We start from the raw sequence: 17,714 nt of genomic DNA on the forward strand, positions 1-17,714 counted from the left end.
TTACTGCTGATATTAGACATAATAAAACCTTATTGGGGCAATTTGAGGTATACAGGGGGAATAAGCACTTTTGAAAAAAAAGGAGTGCGTTTCTTCTTGATGCTAACATCGAACTGTAAGGCGGAGTTCATACTTGAGTTATTTAGTAAGTTTTGGCCCCGTGACTGCCCAAATAAGTGAAGTATGCAGTGATTCTAAGTGCGACACCTGTCATCTGCATGTCATACTGACTCACAGTATTGTTTCACTACCACAGCAGACTCCCTATGCGTGTCACTGCAAGGCACAGTGTTCTACACCACTATAAAGGCTCTCTGCAGCCAGGAAATAGCTGTTTTTTAACGCGATACGCTGCAAATAAATTCGGATCAAACCAAATTGTTTCTGAAAATTCGGCGAACTGGCCGAATCGAATTTTTGAAAAATATGCTCATCTCTAATGAGTACGTTAGAAAACGTCCACTGTTTTTGTGTCACACTGATTCCTGTATTGACCAGAAGCTGCAGCGCATGTATTGCATCCTGTGAGGGGGCTAGTTGAAGCACATTCACTTAAATGGGTCCACAAATCCGGAGATGCGGAACGGAAGCACGGAATGGAAACCCACGGAAGCACTAGCGTGCTTCTGTTGGGTTCCGTTCCATACTTCCGTTCCGTACAAAGATAGAACATGTCCTATCTTTTTGCGGAACGGAGGAATGCGGGACCCATTAAATTTGAATGGGTCCGGATCCGTCCCGGAGGCCTCACGAACGTTCTCCGGCCCCAATGCATGGAACAGAACCCATACGTTTGTGTGAACAAGCCCTAAGACTGATGCTAGCAGCAATGTTTTACTCAGGTGAAAGAGCCTTTGCATGGCAGACACATTATTCCTGCAGCACAGGGTATTGGCGTAATATCCTTTTCACTGAACAGTTTGGAAGGAGATTAATAACCTCAAACAGCCATTTTCCTGCTTCTTTCCTCATTAAAATTCAAGAGGCATTTGTGTTCTCTGGCCCAAGTACAGTTCTTTGCTGCTTTTGTCTACATGTGAATAGATGCTGTCTCACAGGCATTAGAGCAAACTTTTCAAACACACCACGAGTCTCTGAGACTACACCCAGGCTGCACGCAGCACTATTTCAGTCTGACAAACATCCAAAGTTAGGTACCGGTATGTATCTGTTTGTTCAGTTTGGCAATATGTAGAGGGCTTTATTTTTTTACTTTTTTTTTATGAAGACCAATATTGTACTTGCTCTTATATCGTCTGTTTGTATAAAATCTATCACAAATAGTGAACCCGCGTCTCTAGATTTTAGGCTAAAAAAATCTCTGACATGATTACGCTTGTGTATGTTTTATTTGTGATCTGCAGTCGTTTTTTCAGTTTGTTGCCAGCATACAACTGTTCTCATAGACCATAAATTGTTTGTGTCCTTCCTAAGTTATGCAACCAGTGGTGGTCCTTGGGGCTGTGTGTTTAGCGTTAGTGACATTTGTTCAGCTTGTAAATTACTTCTGTTTCTTTAATTTAGGTCGGTATGACCAAAGACGAGAGATACGGTGAGGAATATGGTTATGACAAGATGGCTACTTTAGAGCTTGGGGTGCAAGAAGGTGGAAAGTACAATACAGATCCGCACTCATCCGATGGTGTACACCCATGCGTGAAGTATAAAACCTGGATTTTCTCTCTGCTGATTGGGGTAGGTATTGAGATTGGTCTATAGGCAATGCATAATCGTTTTTCAACTACTTTCCTATTCATTAACTGGCCACTGAACCTTTAGCAGAAAGCTTTTAAGGTCTTATGCTGAAACTACGGTATTCACCTATATATCTGGTAATTTGGAGAAATGTGACATAAAGTAGAGGTTATGGAGGCAGATATTCCCTGGTCACAGTGGGAAACATTAGACTGGGTCTCCTTTTGTTGGAATTGGTGTGGATTCTTCATGGCAGATCTGTGGCAATTGTTTGTACAATGGCTGTGAATGAGTTCTTCAAAAGTCCATTTGCGCATAACAAATCAAATCTGCATGGAAATATGCAGGGCTGTGGAGTCGGTAGATAAATGCTCCGACTCGAACTCCGACTCCTCAATTTTTGGTACTTCCGACTCCGACTCCTCTGTATTTAATATGCGAATGTATTTTATACATTCCTTGAAGGAAAGAAAGGCAACATACATGTCATTACCACAGAACTACTGGCTAGGAGCCGCTGATCTTCTGCTGAAGATAGGGCAGTGAGAGGATCCAGGAAGGGGCAGGGGACGGGGCATTTATTGTAAAACATGATTTCCCTAGTAGAATCCCATAGTCATGTTTAAAGGGTTTCTACCACTTCGTTTCACATAATTAGCTGTCAGACACTAGCGATCCGCTAGTGTCTGCTCTGCCAAACCATCCTAATATAATAGGTTTTGGGGCAGCCGTTTCGCTAAAAAAAGAACTTTTATTGATATGCTAATGAGCCTCTAGGTGCTATGGGGGCGTCATTAGCACCTAGAGGCTCGGTCTACCTTCACAAACTGCCGCCGCCCAGCGCGTCCCTCCAGCCCACCCATCTCCTCCGGAATGCGATCCTCCCTGTGAGCGTATGTATTCGGCGCATGCGCAGTGAATGTCTGACCGCTTCCCTGCTCAGACATCTCCACTGCGCCTGTTCCTCGGAGCACTATGACGTCATCGTGCAGGCGCAGTGGAGATGTCTGAGCAGGGAAGCGGTCAGACATTCACTGCGCATGCGCCGAATACATACGCTCACAGGGAGGATCGCATTCAGGAGGAGATGGGTGGGCTGGAGGGACGCGCTGGGCGGCGGCAGTTTGTGAAGGTAGACCGAGCCTCTAGGTGCTAATGACGCCCCCATAGCACCTAGAGGCTCATTAGCATATCAATAAAAGTTCTTTTTTTTGCGAAACGGCTGCCCCAAAAGCAATTATATTAGGATGGTTTGGCAGAGCAGACACTAGCGGATCGCTAGTGTCTGACAGCTAATTATGTGAAACGAAGTGATAGAAACCCTTTTAAAGTTTCAGCTAACAATCTGAGTTTACAAGTTTTTATAGCCTTAGCTGAATGACAGCAGTTTTTCAAATGGTTTACAGCTTCAGTCTTGAACTATTGACTATCCATTCCCTTCACTTATACAAGTGTCTAGTCCTGCAAAAACATATTCTCAGTGAGAGGCTAGGTTAACCATGGGCGTTGCGTTCCCTGTAACAGCGGAACACAACACAATGGAAAGTATAAGTATTGCCACTCCTTAACTGTGCGTTGCGTGCCATATAGTGAAGCATATGAAAAACATGCTTCTTCATGGTCACTTAAAGTGTTCGTTTTGCGGTAACGTGACGCACTGCATGCATTGGCCTTTATTCTTACAGTAGAGAAGTACCGTATTTTTCGCAAAAGTGGGGGAAAAATAGCAGTGCGTCTTATGGGGCGGATGCTGCGACCGTCCGGTGAATAGGCTGAGAGGGAGGAGGGGCCTGGATGCCGGCATCTGTTTCTGTAATGGCAGCGGGGCCCGGTGCAGTCCCTGTATTCTACTACACCGGGCCCCGCTCACTGTAGTATACGGTAATCATATCTAACTTGTGGGTATTGTTAAAGTATTCCAATCATCTTAAATCTAGCGCTGTACTACTTACTACTAACTTCTTGGCAGTCAGGAGGCCGGGTGGGCACTCGTAGCATACCTCACTACGTCACGCGCCTGCTCCGCCCACTTTATAAATGAAGCAGGCACCGGGCCCCGCTGCCATTACAGAAACAGATGCCGGCCCCCATTCACTACACAGGGACACTGTTATGGGGGGATCTGTGGATGACACATAAGATGAGATGCTATATATGTGTCATCCACAGATGCCCCCATAACAGTGCAATCCACAGATGCCCCCACAATGATCCCCCATAACAGTGCCATCCACAGATGCCCCCATAACAGTGCCATCCACAGATGCCTCCATAACAGTGCCATCCACAGATGCCCCCATAACAGTGCCATCCACAGATGCCCCCATAACAGTGCCATCCACAGAACACCATTAGTTCAAAACCCACCAAAAGCACACCTTTTGGTTAAAAAAAAATTTTTTCTTATTTTCCTCCTCAAAAACCTAGGTGCGTCTTATGGGCAGGTGCGTCTCATAGGGCGAAAAATACGGTAATTAATTATAACTTTTTGTGAATTGGGACATTTAAACTTGCTTCTTTTTTTTTTTTTTTATTCCAATTTAAATCTAGTAGAATCCGGAGTCAGTTCATTTTTTTCCGACTCAGACTCCAGGTACCCAAAATTGCCTCCAACTCCGACTCCACAGCCCTGGAAATATGTATGAGCATGCTGCAAATCTCAAATCCACAGCATGCTTGCCATGTTGTCGAAAGCCACAGATTTGTGGACAAATTATTTTCAAATCCTTTTTTATGTGTTGTAGAATGCCAGCATTGTCTGTTTTAAATGGGTTATCTTATGAAAGTGTGCAATGAATAGTATTGTAATATACAGTACATTCATTAAAAATATTGTTTTTTTTATTGTATAGTAAGAGTCTGTTTGGGTGACCTTGCAGCTTGATAATCATAAGGTAACTCGTGTAGGTGTGATATATAGACCACCTGGCCAAGTCAAAGAATTAGATCTACTAGTTGAGGAAATAGCTAAAATGACATTGAAGGGGGAAGTTATCATTATGGGAGACTTCAATCTTCCTGATGTAAACTGAAAAACCAAAATAGCTAGTTCTGCCAGGAGTACAGATATTCTAAATTCCCTACTGGGATTATCTCTACAGCAAGTAGTTGAGGAGCCAACCCGGAAGAAGGCCATTTTAGATTTAGTATTCACAAATGGGAATTTGGTATCTGATATTACTGTAGGGGAAAGCTTGGGATCTAGTGATCAGCAGTCAGTGTGGTTTACTATACGTACAGTGACTGAGTCACACCACACAAAAACAAAAGTTTTAGATTTTAGAAAAACTGACTTTTTTAAAATTAGATTAGTGGTATACGAGTCCCTATCAGATTGGAACAGTTTCAATGGAGTCCTGGAGAAATGGGACTACTCAAAAAAGGAAGAGACCACTGTGGTACTCAGCAGAAGTGGCCAAAATCATTAAAAACAAAAAGATAGCATTTAGTAATTCTAAAAAAAAAAAACGGATGACAGGGAAATTTATAAGATTAGGCAGAGAGAGGCCAAACAAGTTATAAGAGCTTCTAAAGCACAGGCAGAAGAGAAATTAGCTCAGTCAGTGAAAAATGCGATAAGACATTCTTCAGATACATAAATGAAAAAAGGAAACTAAAACAAGGAATTACCAAATTAAAAACAAAAGAAGGAAGGTACCGTATTTTTCGCCCCATAAGACGCACTTTTTCCCCCCAAAAAATGGGGGGGAAATGCCCCTGCGTCTTATGGGGCGAATGCTGACAGTTTAACATCGCTGGATGCGATGTACGAGCGAGCGGGGGCCGGGGGAGGGACTGGGAGGAGGAGCTGGGGGCCGGGAATAGCGGCGGGGCGGTGCAGTCAGTGTACTATAGTCCCGCCCCGCCGCTCCGGTATAGTAATATAAAATGTCTTATTCAATTAAAATTTTTTACATATGCCCCCTCACTCCTAAATTCCTAATAGTACCTTACATCCTATTCCTAATAGGTTCTGTACAATGCCGGCAGGCCGGGCGGGCGGCAGCGTAACTCCCTGATGTCACGTGCCTGCGCCGCCTACTTTATGAATGAAGCAGGCGGCGCAGGCATGTGACGTCAGTGAGTGACGCGCCGGCTGCCCGGCCTGCCTGCCGGCATTGTACAGAACCTATTAGGAATAGGATGTAAGGTACTATTAGGAATTTAGGAGTGAGGGGGCATATGTAATAAATTTTAATTGAATAAGACATTTTATATTTGTATACTGGGGGGGGGCGGCGGCGAGGGGGGGCTGATCCGTGGATGGCACAGTTAAGGGGTGGGGGGGTCTGTGGAAAGGCACTGTTATGGGCTGGGGGGTCTGTGGATGGCACTGTTATGGGGTGGGGGGGTATGTGGATGGCACATATATAACAGTGCCATCTACAGATCCCCCCTGTAACAGTGCCATCCACAGGTCCCCCCTGTAACAGTGCCAGCCACAGATCCCCCCTGTAACAGTGTCAGCCACAGATCCCCCCCTGTAACAGTGCTAGCCACAGATCCCCCCTGTAACAGTGCCAGCCACAGATCCCCCTGTAACAGTGCCAGCCACAGATCCCCCCCTGTAACAGTGCCAGACACAAATCCCCCCTGTAACAGTGTCAGCCACAGATCCCCCCTGTAACAGTGTCCGTCATCCACAGATCCCCCTGTAACAGTGTCCGTCATCCACAGATCCCCCCTGTAACAGTGTCCGTCATCCACAGATCCCCCCATAACAGTGTCCGTCATCCACAGATCCCCCATAACAGTGTCCGTCATCCACAGATCCCCCCATAACAGTGTCCGTCATCCACAGATCCCCCCATAACAGTGTCCGTCATCCACAGATCCCCCCCATAACAGTGTCCGTCATCCACAGATCCCCCATAACAGTGTCCGTCATCCACAGATCCCCCCCATAACAGTGTCCCTCATCCACAGATCCCCCCCATAACAGTGTCCGTCATCCACAGATCCCCCCATAACAGTGTCCGTCATCCACAGATCCCCCCATAACAGTGTCCGTCATCCACAGATCCCCCCATAAGTGTCCGTCATCCACAGATCCCCCCATAACAGTGTCCTTCACAGATCCCCAGTAATAGTGCCATCCACAGACCACCATTAGTTCCAAACCCACCAAAAGCACACCTTTTGGTTAAAAATTTTTTTTTTCTTATTTTCCTCCCCAAAAACCTAGGTGCGTCTTATGGGCCGGTGCATCTTATAGGGCGAAAAATACGTTATATGGAACAAGATAAAGAACTAGCTGACTGCCTCAATGAATACTTCTGTTCAGCTTTTACAAAGGAAAATTAAGGAAAAGGACCTCAGTTAGGAAGGAAGACTAATGAATCTTTTGATGCATGTGTCTTTACAGAGGAAGAGGTTCTAAGTCAGCTGTCTAAAATTAATACAAATAAGTCACAGGGGCCTGATGGGATACACCCGAAGCTATTAAAAGAGCTTAGCGGTGAACTAGCAAAACCATTAACAGATTTATTTAACCAATCACTGGTAACAGGAGTCGTCCCAGAAGATTGGAAATTAGCAAATGTTGTGCGAATTCACAAGAAAGGTAGTAGGGAGGAATCAGGCAACTATAGGCCAGTAAGCCTGACATCAATAGTGGGGAAATTAATGGAAACCATACTTAAGGAGAGGATTGTGGAACATCTAAAATCCCATGGATTGAAAGATAAAAAACAGCATGGGTTTACTTCAGGGAGATTATGTCAAACTAATCTTATTGATTTTTTTGATTGGGTGAATAAAATAATAGATGGCGGAGGTGCAGTAGACATTGCTTATCTAGACTTTAGTAAGGCTTTCGATACTGTCCCACATAGAAGGCTAATCAATAAATTGCTGTCTTTGTGCTTGGACTCCCATATTGTTGAATGGATTAGGCAGTGGCTCAGGGACAGACAACAGGAGGTTGTAGTCAATGGAGTATATTCAGACCATGGTCTTGTTACCAGTGGGGTACCTCAGGGATCTGTTCTGGGACCCATATTGTTTAATATCTTTATCAACGAAATTGCAGAAGGCCTCGATGGTAAGGTGTGTCTTTTTTGCTGATGACACAAAGATTTGTAACAGGGTTGATGTTCCTGGAGGGATACACCAAATGGAAAAGGATTTAGGAAAACTAGAGGAATGGTCAAAAATCTGGCAACTAAAATTTAATGTTGATAAGTGCAAGATAATGCACCTGGGGCGTAAAAACCCAAGAGCAGAATATAAAATCAGTGATACAGTCCTAACCGCAGTATCTGAGGAAAGGGATTTAGGGGTCATTATTTCAGAAGACTTAAAGGTAGGCAGACAATGTCATAGAGCAGCAGGAAATGCTAGCAGAATGCTTGGGTGTATAGGGAGAGGCATTACCAGTAGAAAGAGGGAGGTGCTCATGCCGCTCTGCAGAGCACTAGTGAGACCTCATTTGGAGTATTGTGCTCAGTACTGGAGACCATATCTCCAGAAGGATATTGATACTTTGGAGAGAGTTCAAAGAAGAGCTACTAAACTGGTACATGGATTGCAGGATAAAACTTACCAGGAAAGATTAAAGGACCTTAACATATACAGGGAGTGCAGAATTATTAGGCAAGTTGTATTTTTGAGGATTAATTTTATTATTGAACAACAACCATGTTCTCAATGAACCCAAAAAACTCATTAATATCAAAGCTGAATATTTTTGGAAGTAGTTTTTAGTTTGTTTTTAGTTTTAGCTATTTTAGGGGGATATCTGTGTGTGCAGGTGACTATTACTGTGCATAATTATTAGGCAACTTAACAAAAAACAAATATATACCCATTTCAATTATTTATTTTTACCAGTGAAACCAATATAACATCTCTACATTCACAAATATACATTTCTGACATTCAAAAACAAAACAAAAACAAATCAGTGACCAATATAGCCACCTTTCTTTGCAAGGACACTCAAAAGCCTGCCATCCATGGATTCTGTCAGTGTTTTGATCTGTTCACCATCAACATTGCGTGCAGCAGCAACCACAGCCTCCCAGACACTGTTCAGAGAGGTGTACTGTTTTCCCTCCTTGTAAATCTCACATTTGATGATGGACCACAGGTTCTCAATTGGGTTCAGATCAGGTGAACAAGGAGGCCATGTCATTAGATTTTCTTCTTTTATACCCTTTCTTGCCAGCCACGCTGTGGAGTACTTGGACGCGTGTGATGGAGCATTGTCCTGCATGAAAATCATGTTTTTCTTGAAGGATGCAGACTTCTTCCTGTACCACTGCTTGAAGAAGGTGTCTTCCAGAAACTGGCAGTAGGACTGGGAGTTGAGCTTGACTCCATCCTCAACCCGAAAAGGCCCCACAAGCTCATCTTTGATGATACCAGCCCAAACCAGTACTCCACCTTGCTGGCGTCTGAGTCGGACTGGAGCTCTCTGCCCTTTACCAATCCAGCCATGGGCCCATCCATCTGGCCCATCAAGACTCACTCTCATTTCATCAGTCCATAAAACCTTAGAAAAATCAGTCTTGAGATATTTCTTGGCCCAGTCTTGACGTTTCAGCTTGTGTGTCTTGTTCAGTGGTGGTCGTCTTTCAGCCTTTCTTACCTTGGCCATGTCTCTGAGTATTGCACACCTTGTGCTTTTGGGCACTCCAGTGATGTTGCAGCTCTGAAATATGGCCAAACTGGTGGCAAGTGGCATCTTGGCAGCTGCACGCTTGACTTTTCTCAGTTCATGGGCAGTTATTTTGCGCCTTGGTTTTTCCACACGCTTTTTGCGACCCTGTTGACTATTTTGAATGAAACGCTTGATTGTTCGATGATCACGCTTCAGAAGCTTTGCAATTTTAAGAGTGCTGCATCCCTCTGCAAGATATCTCACTATTTTTGACTTTTCTGAGCCTGTCAAGTCCTTCTTTTGACCCATTTTGCCAAAGGAAAGGAAGTTGCCTAATAATTATGCACAGCTAATATAGGGTGTTGATGTCATTAGACCACACCCCTTCTCATTACAGAAATGCACATCACCTGATATGCTTAATTGGTAGTAGGCTTTCGAGCCTATACAGCTTGGAGTAAGACAACATGCATAAAGAGGATGATGTGGTCAAAATACTTATTTGCCTAATAATTCTGCACGCAGTGTATAGCTTGGATGAAAGACGAGACAGAGGAAATATGATAGAAACGTTTAAATACATAAAGGGAATCAACAAGGTAAAAGAAGAGAGAATATTTAAAAGAAGAAAAACTGCTACAAGAGGACATAGTTTTAAATTAGAGGGGCAAAGGTTTAAAAGTAATATCAGGAAGTATTACTTTACTGAGAGAGTAGTGGATGCATGGAATAGCCTTCCTGCAGAAGTAGTAGCTGCAAATACAGTGAAGGAGGTTAAGCGTGCATGGGATAGGCATAAGGCCATCCTTCATATAAGATAGGGCCAGGGGCTATCCATAGTATTTAGTATATTGGGCAGACTAGATGGGCCAAATGATTCTGATCTGCCGACACATTCTATTCACATTCCTACTCTGATAGCAGCACCTGCTGTTTCTCCTGTGGTCAAAATTATTGTCCACCTACCTTTACATTCAGTGATGGACCCACGTGTGCAGAAGGTTTTCTGCTCTCTTTCAGTTTTTTTTCTTAGTGATCTCACAATGAATCATTCAGAAAATCCCAGACTCTCTCTAGACAGTGGGGAAGGAAATGGGAGTATATTGTATACCACAGTGCTTTTTATTAGTGAAATGGCTGGGACTATGTGTGGGGGAATATTTTCTTTGCAGGGGAGGAAGACAGGAGAACAGAACCAGCAGCTGGAGGTTTAGCAAGAGCTGACTGCAGTGCACTCCTGGGAAATGCAAGTGCTTGATCACATAGGATGTGAGTCGCTGCCCACCCACAGATAATGAAGAGACCAAAGCTGCAGAGGGGTGACTAAAGTGGCTAAAAGGAAGAAAATTACACTGGAGAGCAGCATTATTTGCATTAATATAACTAGAATGAGTCATTAATCCCTGTATTATCCCTTGAACTTGGTAAAACTGTCATATATATGTAAATTTACAGTGTTCCACAAAGGTACCTAATTACCTTATGCAGGAAACATAACACATTAAGTAAAAAAAATGTTTTACTTTTTTTATGGGCCTTTTTAACCCTTTAATGACCCACCTATTTCCAGCCTTAACTCTTTGAGGACATGAGCCATACATGTACGGCGCAGCAAACATAAGGTTCACGCAATGTGCCATACATGTAGGGCACTCTGATCGGGTGAGCACAGAAGCTTTGCTTGCCAGAACAGGACAGGGGCCTAGCTTTTACTAACAGCCAGGTTCTTCCTGTATCCACTGGCATTGCTGAAAGCTCAGATCCCGGCAGATTAACCTATTAGATGCTGCGGTTAATACTGACAGTGGCATCTAAGGAGCTTACAGAGAAAGGAGACTCCGTCTGACTCCATCTGCTCCCCGCAATGTGATCTTTGGGTGCCGATGGTTGCTATGGCAGCCAGAAGCCTTACAAAGTCTTCCCAGTTTGCCATGGACAGAAGCCTAGGAGGCCCAGCCATTCACTATGCAGAAAAAATGCTAAAAAGTGCCAGAAATAGTTGCCAGAAATAGTGTTATTCCTCATGAACACAATGCTAAATTTGTTAAAAGCTTAGTGACACTTTAAGTTTTGTGTTTTTCACTCAACATTTCTTGCTGCTTTTTTGCCACTTGCATTTTACAGTAGCAGCCAGATGTTACATAGCTAAAAGTATTTTTAATATACTTTCTGCTATGTAACATCTGGCTGCTACGGTAAAATGCAAGTAGCAAAAAAGCTGAAAGAAATGTTGAGTGAAAAAAACAAAACGTAAAGTGTCACTAAGCTTTCAACAAATTTAGCATTATTTTTTATATACCTAAATATTTATAATATATTTCTGGGGAGAAACTGTAGCTTTCTTCTAGGAAACTGAATGTAAAAACCACAGTTATGATTTTTACATGTGCTATTGGCATATTTCCAAACAAGTCAAACATTTCCTGCAACAACTTAACAGAAAACAAAAGTATGGCGGTATCACTTCTCCGCACTCATCAATACTCCCATTATTATTCAACATTTTGCATTGCTGTTTTGTTGCAGAGTTGTCTTCTTGCTACATCCGGATTTTCACTTTACCTAGGAAATCTATTCCCTTCAGAAATGGACTATTTGAGATGTGCAGCAGGGTCTGTAAGTATTACTGATGTGGAGTAGACTTACTACACTCTATTGTAACACCATGATTGTAGTGCTAAAAGGCCAGTTTCACACAAGCGTAGGGATTCGATTCGCTCATCTCTATTTATTTATTTCAATCAACAAAATACAAAGTGAATGAACAAAAGAGAAATCTAAATCAAATTGATATTTGATGTGACCACCTTTTGGCTACAAACAGCATTAATTCTTCTAGGTACACTTGCACACAGTTTTTGAAGGAACTCGGCAGGTTATTCCGTACATCTTGGAGAACTGACCAAGGAGCTTCTGTGAATATAGGCTTGTTCGAATCCTTCGGTCTCTTTATGTAATCCCAGACAGACTCGATATTGAGATCATTGCTCTGTTGGGGCCATATCCCGACTTTCAGGACTTGTTGTTTTTTCTTTACGCTGAAGATAATTCTTGGCAGTGACATTGGCTGTATGTTTGAAGTCCTTCTCCTGTTGCAGAATAAATTTGGAGCCAGTCAAACGTCTCCCTGATGGTATTGCATGATGGATAAGTATCTGCCCTGTTACTTTGCAACATTTTTTTCCAAACTAAAACTTTGGCATAGTTCTGTAGTTGATAAGGATAAAAAAAAAACACTGGTCCATCAGGTTTAACCTATAATCCTGCTGTGTTGATTCACAGGTGACAATTCTTCTCAGCTCCAAATGTTGAAATCTTTATCAAAACTAATCAAACTATCTCCAGAAATCTAGTTCCCATACCTTGTAGTAATTTTTTCAAGAAAGGCATCTAGGCCCTTCTTGAACTTGTACAATGAATCAACCATCGAATCATCCTATGGCAGAGAGTTTCATGGTCTCCTTTTATATGTTGATGGTGAAACCTTTTCTTTAGAAGTGTAGAAGATACCCCTTGTCAACATGCCTTGATGTAGAAAGATTTCTCTGCTGTCTATTCATAAATTTGCACATTGTAATTAGAGCGCACCTTTTTACTCAACTGAATAACCTCCAGTTCATCAGTTTATTAAAGGGGTTGATGACCTATACCCAGGATAGGTCATTAATATCTGATCAGCGGGGGAGACTCCTGGCACAAGCACACAAGTGCCAATATCGCTTCGAACAGCTGATCAGCGGGGTTTCGGGAGTCGGACCCCCGACAATGTGATATTAAAGGGGTTATCCAAGACTCAATAACTCCTGCTGCAATTCCCTGGCCCGCTACACTATGCATACTTACCTGGTACACGATGCCAAGGTAATTTTCGCATTTCTCACCTGCCTGCAGAAATTAACATCTGTCGACGGAGGGGGTGCAGCCAATAGCAGGCCGTGTCGGTGACCTGCCCCCTTGTGTCTTGGACAACCCCTTAAACGACCTATCCTGAGGTCATCAATATTTTTGCACTGCACAACCCCTTTAACTTCTTGGTACTGAAATCCATCCATTCCTTTAATTACTTTGATCACCATCTTCTATACCCACTCTAGTTCGGTTATGTACTTTCCATATACAGGTGCCCAAATATATTATCTTTACTATATTTATAAATGACCTTGTAGATGGATGATTCAGTAAATATCATTGTTTACAGACCATTCTAAACTGTATAAAGTAATTAACACTACTTGTATTTTCTACATTTAAAGTTTAGCTAAACCTTCAAGTACATTATATTAAACTGTTACAAGTGCCATAATAATGATTTTTGTGTAATATATTTTATTTATAGATGCTATTGTTTTAGTAGCCAAACAGATACCTGAAGTTTGGGCCATCCTGAAGCGTATACAGAATCTGTATACCACAGTCATGTACGTGATGTACGGATTCTGACTTCTACGATATGCACTGCAGAGAATGCTGTACAGTCAGGAGCACACATAGCGGCTCTGCATAGTCTTTTGCTTCTCCTGCCTGTCCTCGCTCCGCTCCACGAAAGCTTAGCATAGCAAATCAGCGCAGGATATCCTGCCATAGCGGATATTGATGCAAGGCATCCTGCACTGATCTTCTACAGCAGAGGTTTCAGCAGAGTGGAGGGCACAGGCGGGAGTAGCTTTGTGTGCTCGTGCTAGTACAGCGTTCGCTGCAGTGTACAGATTCTGCTCTATAGCCTGCTCTATAGCCTGCTGCCTGCAGATTGTACTGTATTTTTATAGTGACATGTCCTCTATAATACATAATTGTCAAACTTTTTTCTTTCTCCCAGGTCTAGAACCTTACATTTACCCACATTAAACATCATTTGCCATTTGCAAAGCTTCAGCTTCCCTAAGGTCTTTTGCACACAACTGTATTTTGTATCTGTGTCCGATCTCCAATTTTTGCGAATTGCACACAGTCCTATTAATTTCCATGGGTCCGCCAAAAAAATAAACCATACAGCATACAAATATCATCCATATGATGTCTGCATCCGTGTGTCTCTTCCGCAAAATATCATGTCATATTCTTGTCTGTATTGCGGAAAAGAATAGTAATTTCCGTTAATGGAAATGAGAAAAATGTGGATCGCAATTTTGTGGCAAATGAGGCCTAAGTCTGTCAGTGATGTTACATTATCCTATGGGTTTGTTTTCCCAAGAAACAGCTCCTCTCGTTACTGGACTGAGTCATAATTGGCAGCTCAGCACCACTCAAGTGAACCCTTTTTATGTGACCAATCAATGATAGTAAAGAACACTTGTCTCTAGAATAAAAACTAAAGCTAAAACTTGGATTGGATCCAGAAAAGAGGAGAAGCAGACGTTCTTCCTTGTGGTTCTTCTAGGATCTACTCCTTGTTTTGGCTGAAGAAAAAGAACTATGTGAACACGTGGGTTGTTGTCTAGCTCTCCTAGAGCCCAGAAGTACAAGTATGTAAGGGTTTTTATTTCTGTGGTCATACCATGTTATAAATATACTCTATAACACAAAGAACACTTAGTAAACCAGGGTCTTCAAGTTATTTTTCTCATGCTACTTGGCAGCTTGTTGTAATTTAGGCTTCATGAGCATGATCAAATCCATGATTATGTTAGTTGCTAATAGTCTTTTTATTTGATTTTTAATTACAGTGTCTACCTGCGGCTGTTGTAAATTTTGCAGTGCTGAGGAATAAGGATAATGTTGTAAGTAATTTCATACATGTCTTAGCCCTTTTTTCTGAATGTATAGTTTAAAGGGTAACTGTCATGTTTTCATAAAAAAAATCTATTTTTGCATATGTTACTGCTGCAGCAGCATTATGCATAAAGCAATATTTAGTTTCTTCACATACCATTGTTTTCCTTGAGTTTTCCCCTTAGTTACGGCTGTCTTGAATCCTACAATATGAGGATCTTCTCAAGATGGCTCTTCTGCCAGTTCTCTGAGGCCAAAACTGCCTTCCCTTACTTCCCATACACACTTGCTGTAGCCAGCAGCTCCCTGCCAGCCAATCAGATTTGATTACTGAGAGACACGCCTCCTCACTCTGAAGCCTAATGCAGGCATGCCGTGTGAAGGACCGCCCGTCCGTCTTCTTAGCCAGAGACAGACAACCCATAGCTACTGTCTTTTAAGGGAGCAGTAGAAAGGGACAGAGGACATTAATGAAAGCTGTTATTATAAGGTAATTACAGATCTTTTGACAATCATTGACAGACTAACTCAGGTATACATGCCTAGCTCTAATAAACTAGCAAATAAAAAAAATATGACGTTACAGTTTAAAGGGGTAGTCCTGTCTTAAGGGGATTGTCCAGGATTTTACAAGTGATGGCCTGTACTCAGGATAGATCAGCGTGAGTCTGAACACCCACATCCCCGCCAATTAGGTGTTTTTGCGCCAGAACTGCACATCTTTGTCCATTGTGTAGAAGATGGAGTTGGTTACTTCAGTGCTGCTCCTTTCACTACACAATGGAGGAAGATGTGCAGTTCTGGCACCGACATCGAAGCTACTGTAGGACAGCTGATCAGCAGGGGTGCAGGGTGTCAGACCACCGCTGAACAGATATTGATTCACTGTCCCCATAGGCCATCAGTTGTTAAATTCTAAACAGTCCCTTTATCCTTTACAGTAAGGCATTTTCAAAGAGTAAATGCCATAAATGCATGTCAGGGGAATGGGGTTTTGGTGCCCTAGTTTGCTGGTTCATGGTGGTGGTTGTTCCTGTAGAATTTAATAATGAAAAATGTATTTTTAAACCAGGCAACCTCTTTATGAACAGTGAACTATGCTTGAGAACAGATAACACTCTGCCTGTATTTTGCTTATAATTAAAGGAAACCTACTATAATATGCTGTCTGCACTGCATTGACATGGTGACAAGTTCTCTTTAATCTATGCGTAATTTTATCAGTGGGTGTGAATATTTCTGATACAAACAGTGTGGGGCTGGGGCACTTAGGGCCCACCAGTGTAACTGATTCTGGGGGCCCACCTTAGGGCTTCTGCACACAAACTTATTTTTTTTCCATGTCAGTACCGTTCCCTTCACTTCAATGGGGCCGCAAAAAAATAAAATAAAAAATTACTCCGTGTGCATTCTGTGTCTGTATGTCCGCATGGTCATTCTGCAAAATGATAGAGCATGTCCTATTATTGTCCACATTACAGACAAGGCTAGGACTGTTCTATTAGAGGCCGGCTGTTCTGTTCCGCATAATGTGGAATGCACACACCCGGTATCCATGTTTTGCGGATCCGCAATTTGCGGACTGCAAAACATCCAACGGTCGTGTTCATGAGCATTTACAGTGATAACAGAAATATTAAAGATTAAGTATGATGGCAGACATTCACAGCAACATGCACAAACATACATGTGGCAGAATTTACACATATATGTATATCCTGCACTTGAGTCAGTCAGAAACAAGACACATGCAGCACACATCAATCACTCATTGGGCAGATGTGGGACACAAGACACTTATACATGGCTCACATGCCACTGATGCATATGTCACATGTTGCACATACACCACTAATACATAGATCATACACTGCTCAAAAAAATAAAGGGAACACTTAAACAACACAATGTAACTCCAAGTCAATCACACTTCTGTGAAATCAAACTGTCCACTTAGGAAGCAACACTGAGTGACAATCAATTTCACATGCTGTTGTGCAAATGGGATAGACAACAGGTGGAAATTATAGGCAATTAGCAAGACACCCCCAATAAAGGAGTGGTTCTGCAGGTGGTGACCACAGACCACTTCTCAGTTCCTATGCTTCCTGGCTGATGTTTTGGTCACTTTTGAATGCTGGCGGTGCTTTCACTCTAGTGGTAGCATGAGACAGAGTCTATAACCCACACAAGTGGCTCAGGTAGTGCAGCTTATCCAGGATGGCACATCAATACGAGCTGTGGCAAGAAGGTTTGCTGTGTCTGTCAGCGTAGTGTCCAGAGCATAGAGGCGCTACCAGGAGACAGGCCAGTACATCAGGAGACGTGGAGGAGGCCGTAGGAGGGCAACAACCCAGCAGCAGGACCACTACCTCCTCCTTTGTGCAAGGAGGAACAGGAGGAGCACTGCCAGAGCCCTGCAAAATGACCTCCAGCAGGCCACAAATGTGCATGTGTCTGCTTAAATGGTCAGAAACAGACTCCATGAGGGTGATATGAGGGCCCGACGTCCACAGGTGGGGGTTGTGCTTACAGCCCAACACCGTGCAGGACGTTTGGCATTTGCCAGAGAACACCAAGATTGGCAAATTCGCCACTGGCGCCCTGTGCTCTTCACAGATGAAAGCAGGTTCACACTGAGCACACGTGACAGAGTCTGGAGACGCCGTGGAGAACGTTCTGCTGCCTGCAACATCCTCCAGCATGA

General features: G+C 42.9%; 1 protein-coding gene across 2 annotated transcripts in view; it reads left to right on the forward strand.

The window, feature by feature from the left end:
* Positions 1-1,530: 1,530 nt before the first annotated feature.
* The window catches only part of MLC1 (modulator of VRAC current 1), a 47,513-nt gene continuing 31,329 nt past the window's right edge, over positions 1,531-17,714 (forward strand). For both annotated transcript variants that reach the window (XM_040415737.1, XM_040415738.1), the window contains exons 1-3: positions 1,531-1,695; positions 11,825-11,914; positions 14,962-15,015. In XM_040415737.1, coding sequence (XP_040271671.1) covers positions 1,531-1,695; positions 11,825-11,914; positions 14,962-15,015 — 309 coding nt within the window. The remainder of the gene's footprint in view (positions 1,696-11,824; positions 11,915-14,961; positions 15,016-17,714) is intronic.

This window comes from Bufo bufo, chromosome 1, assembly GCF_905171765.1.
Source record: "Bufo bufo chromosome 1, aBufBuf1.1, whole genome shotgun sequence".
NCBI lineage: Eukaryota > Metazoa > Chordata > Amphibia > Anura > Bufonidae > Bufo > Bufo bufo.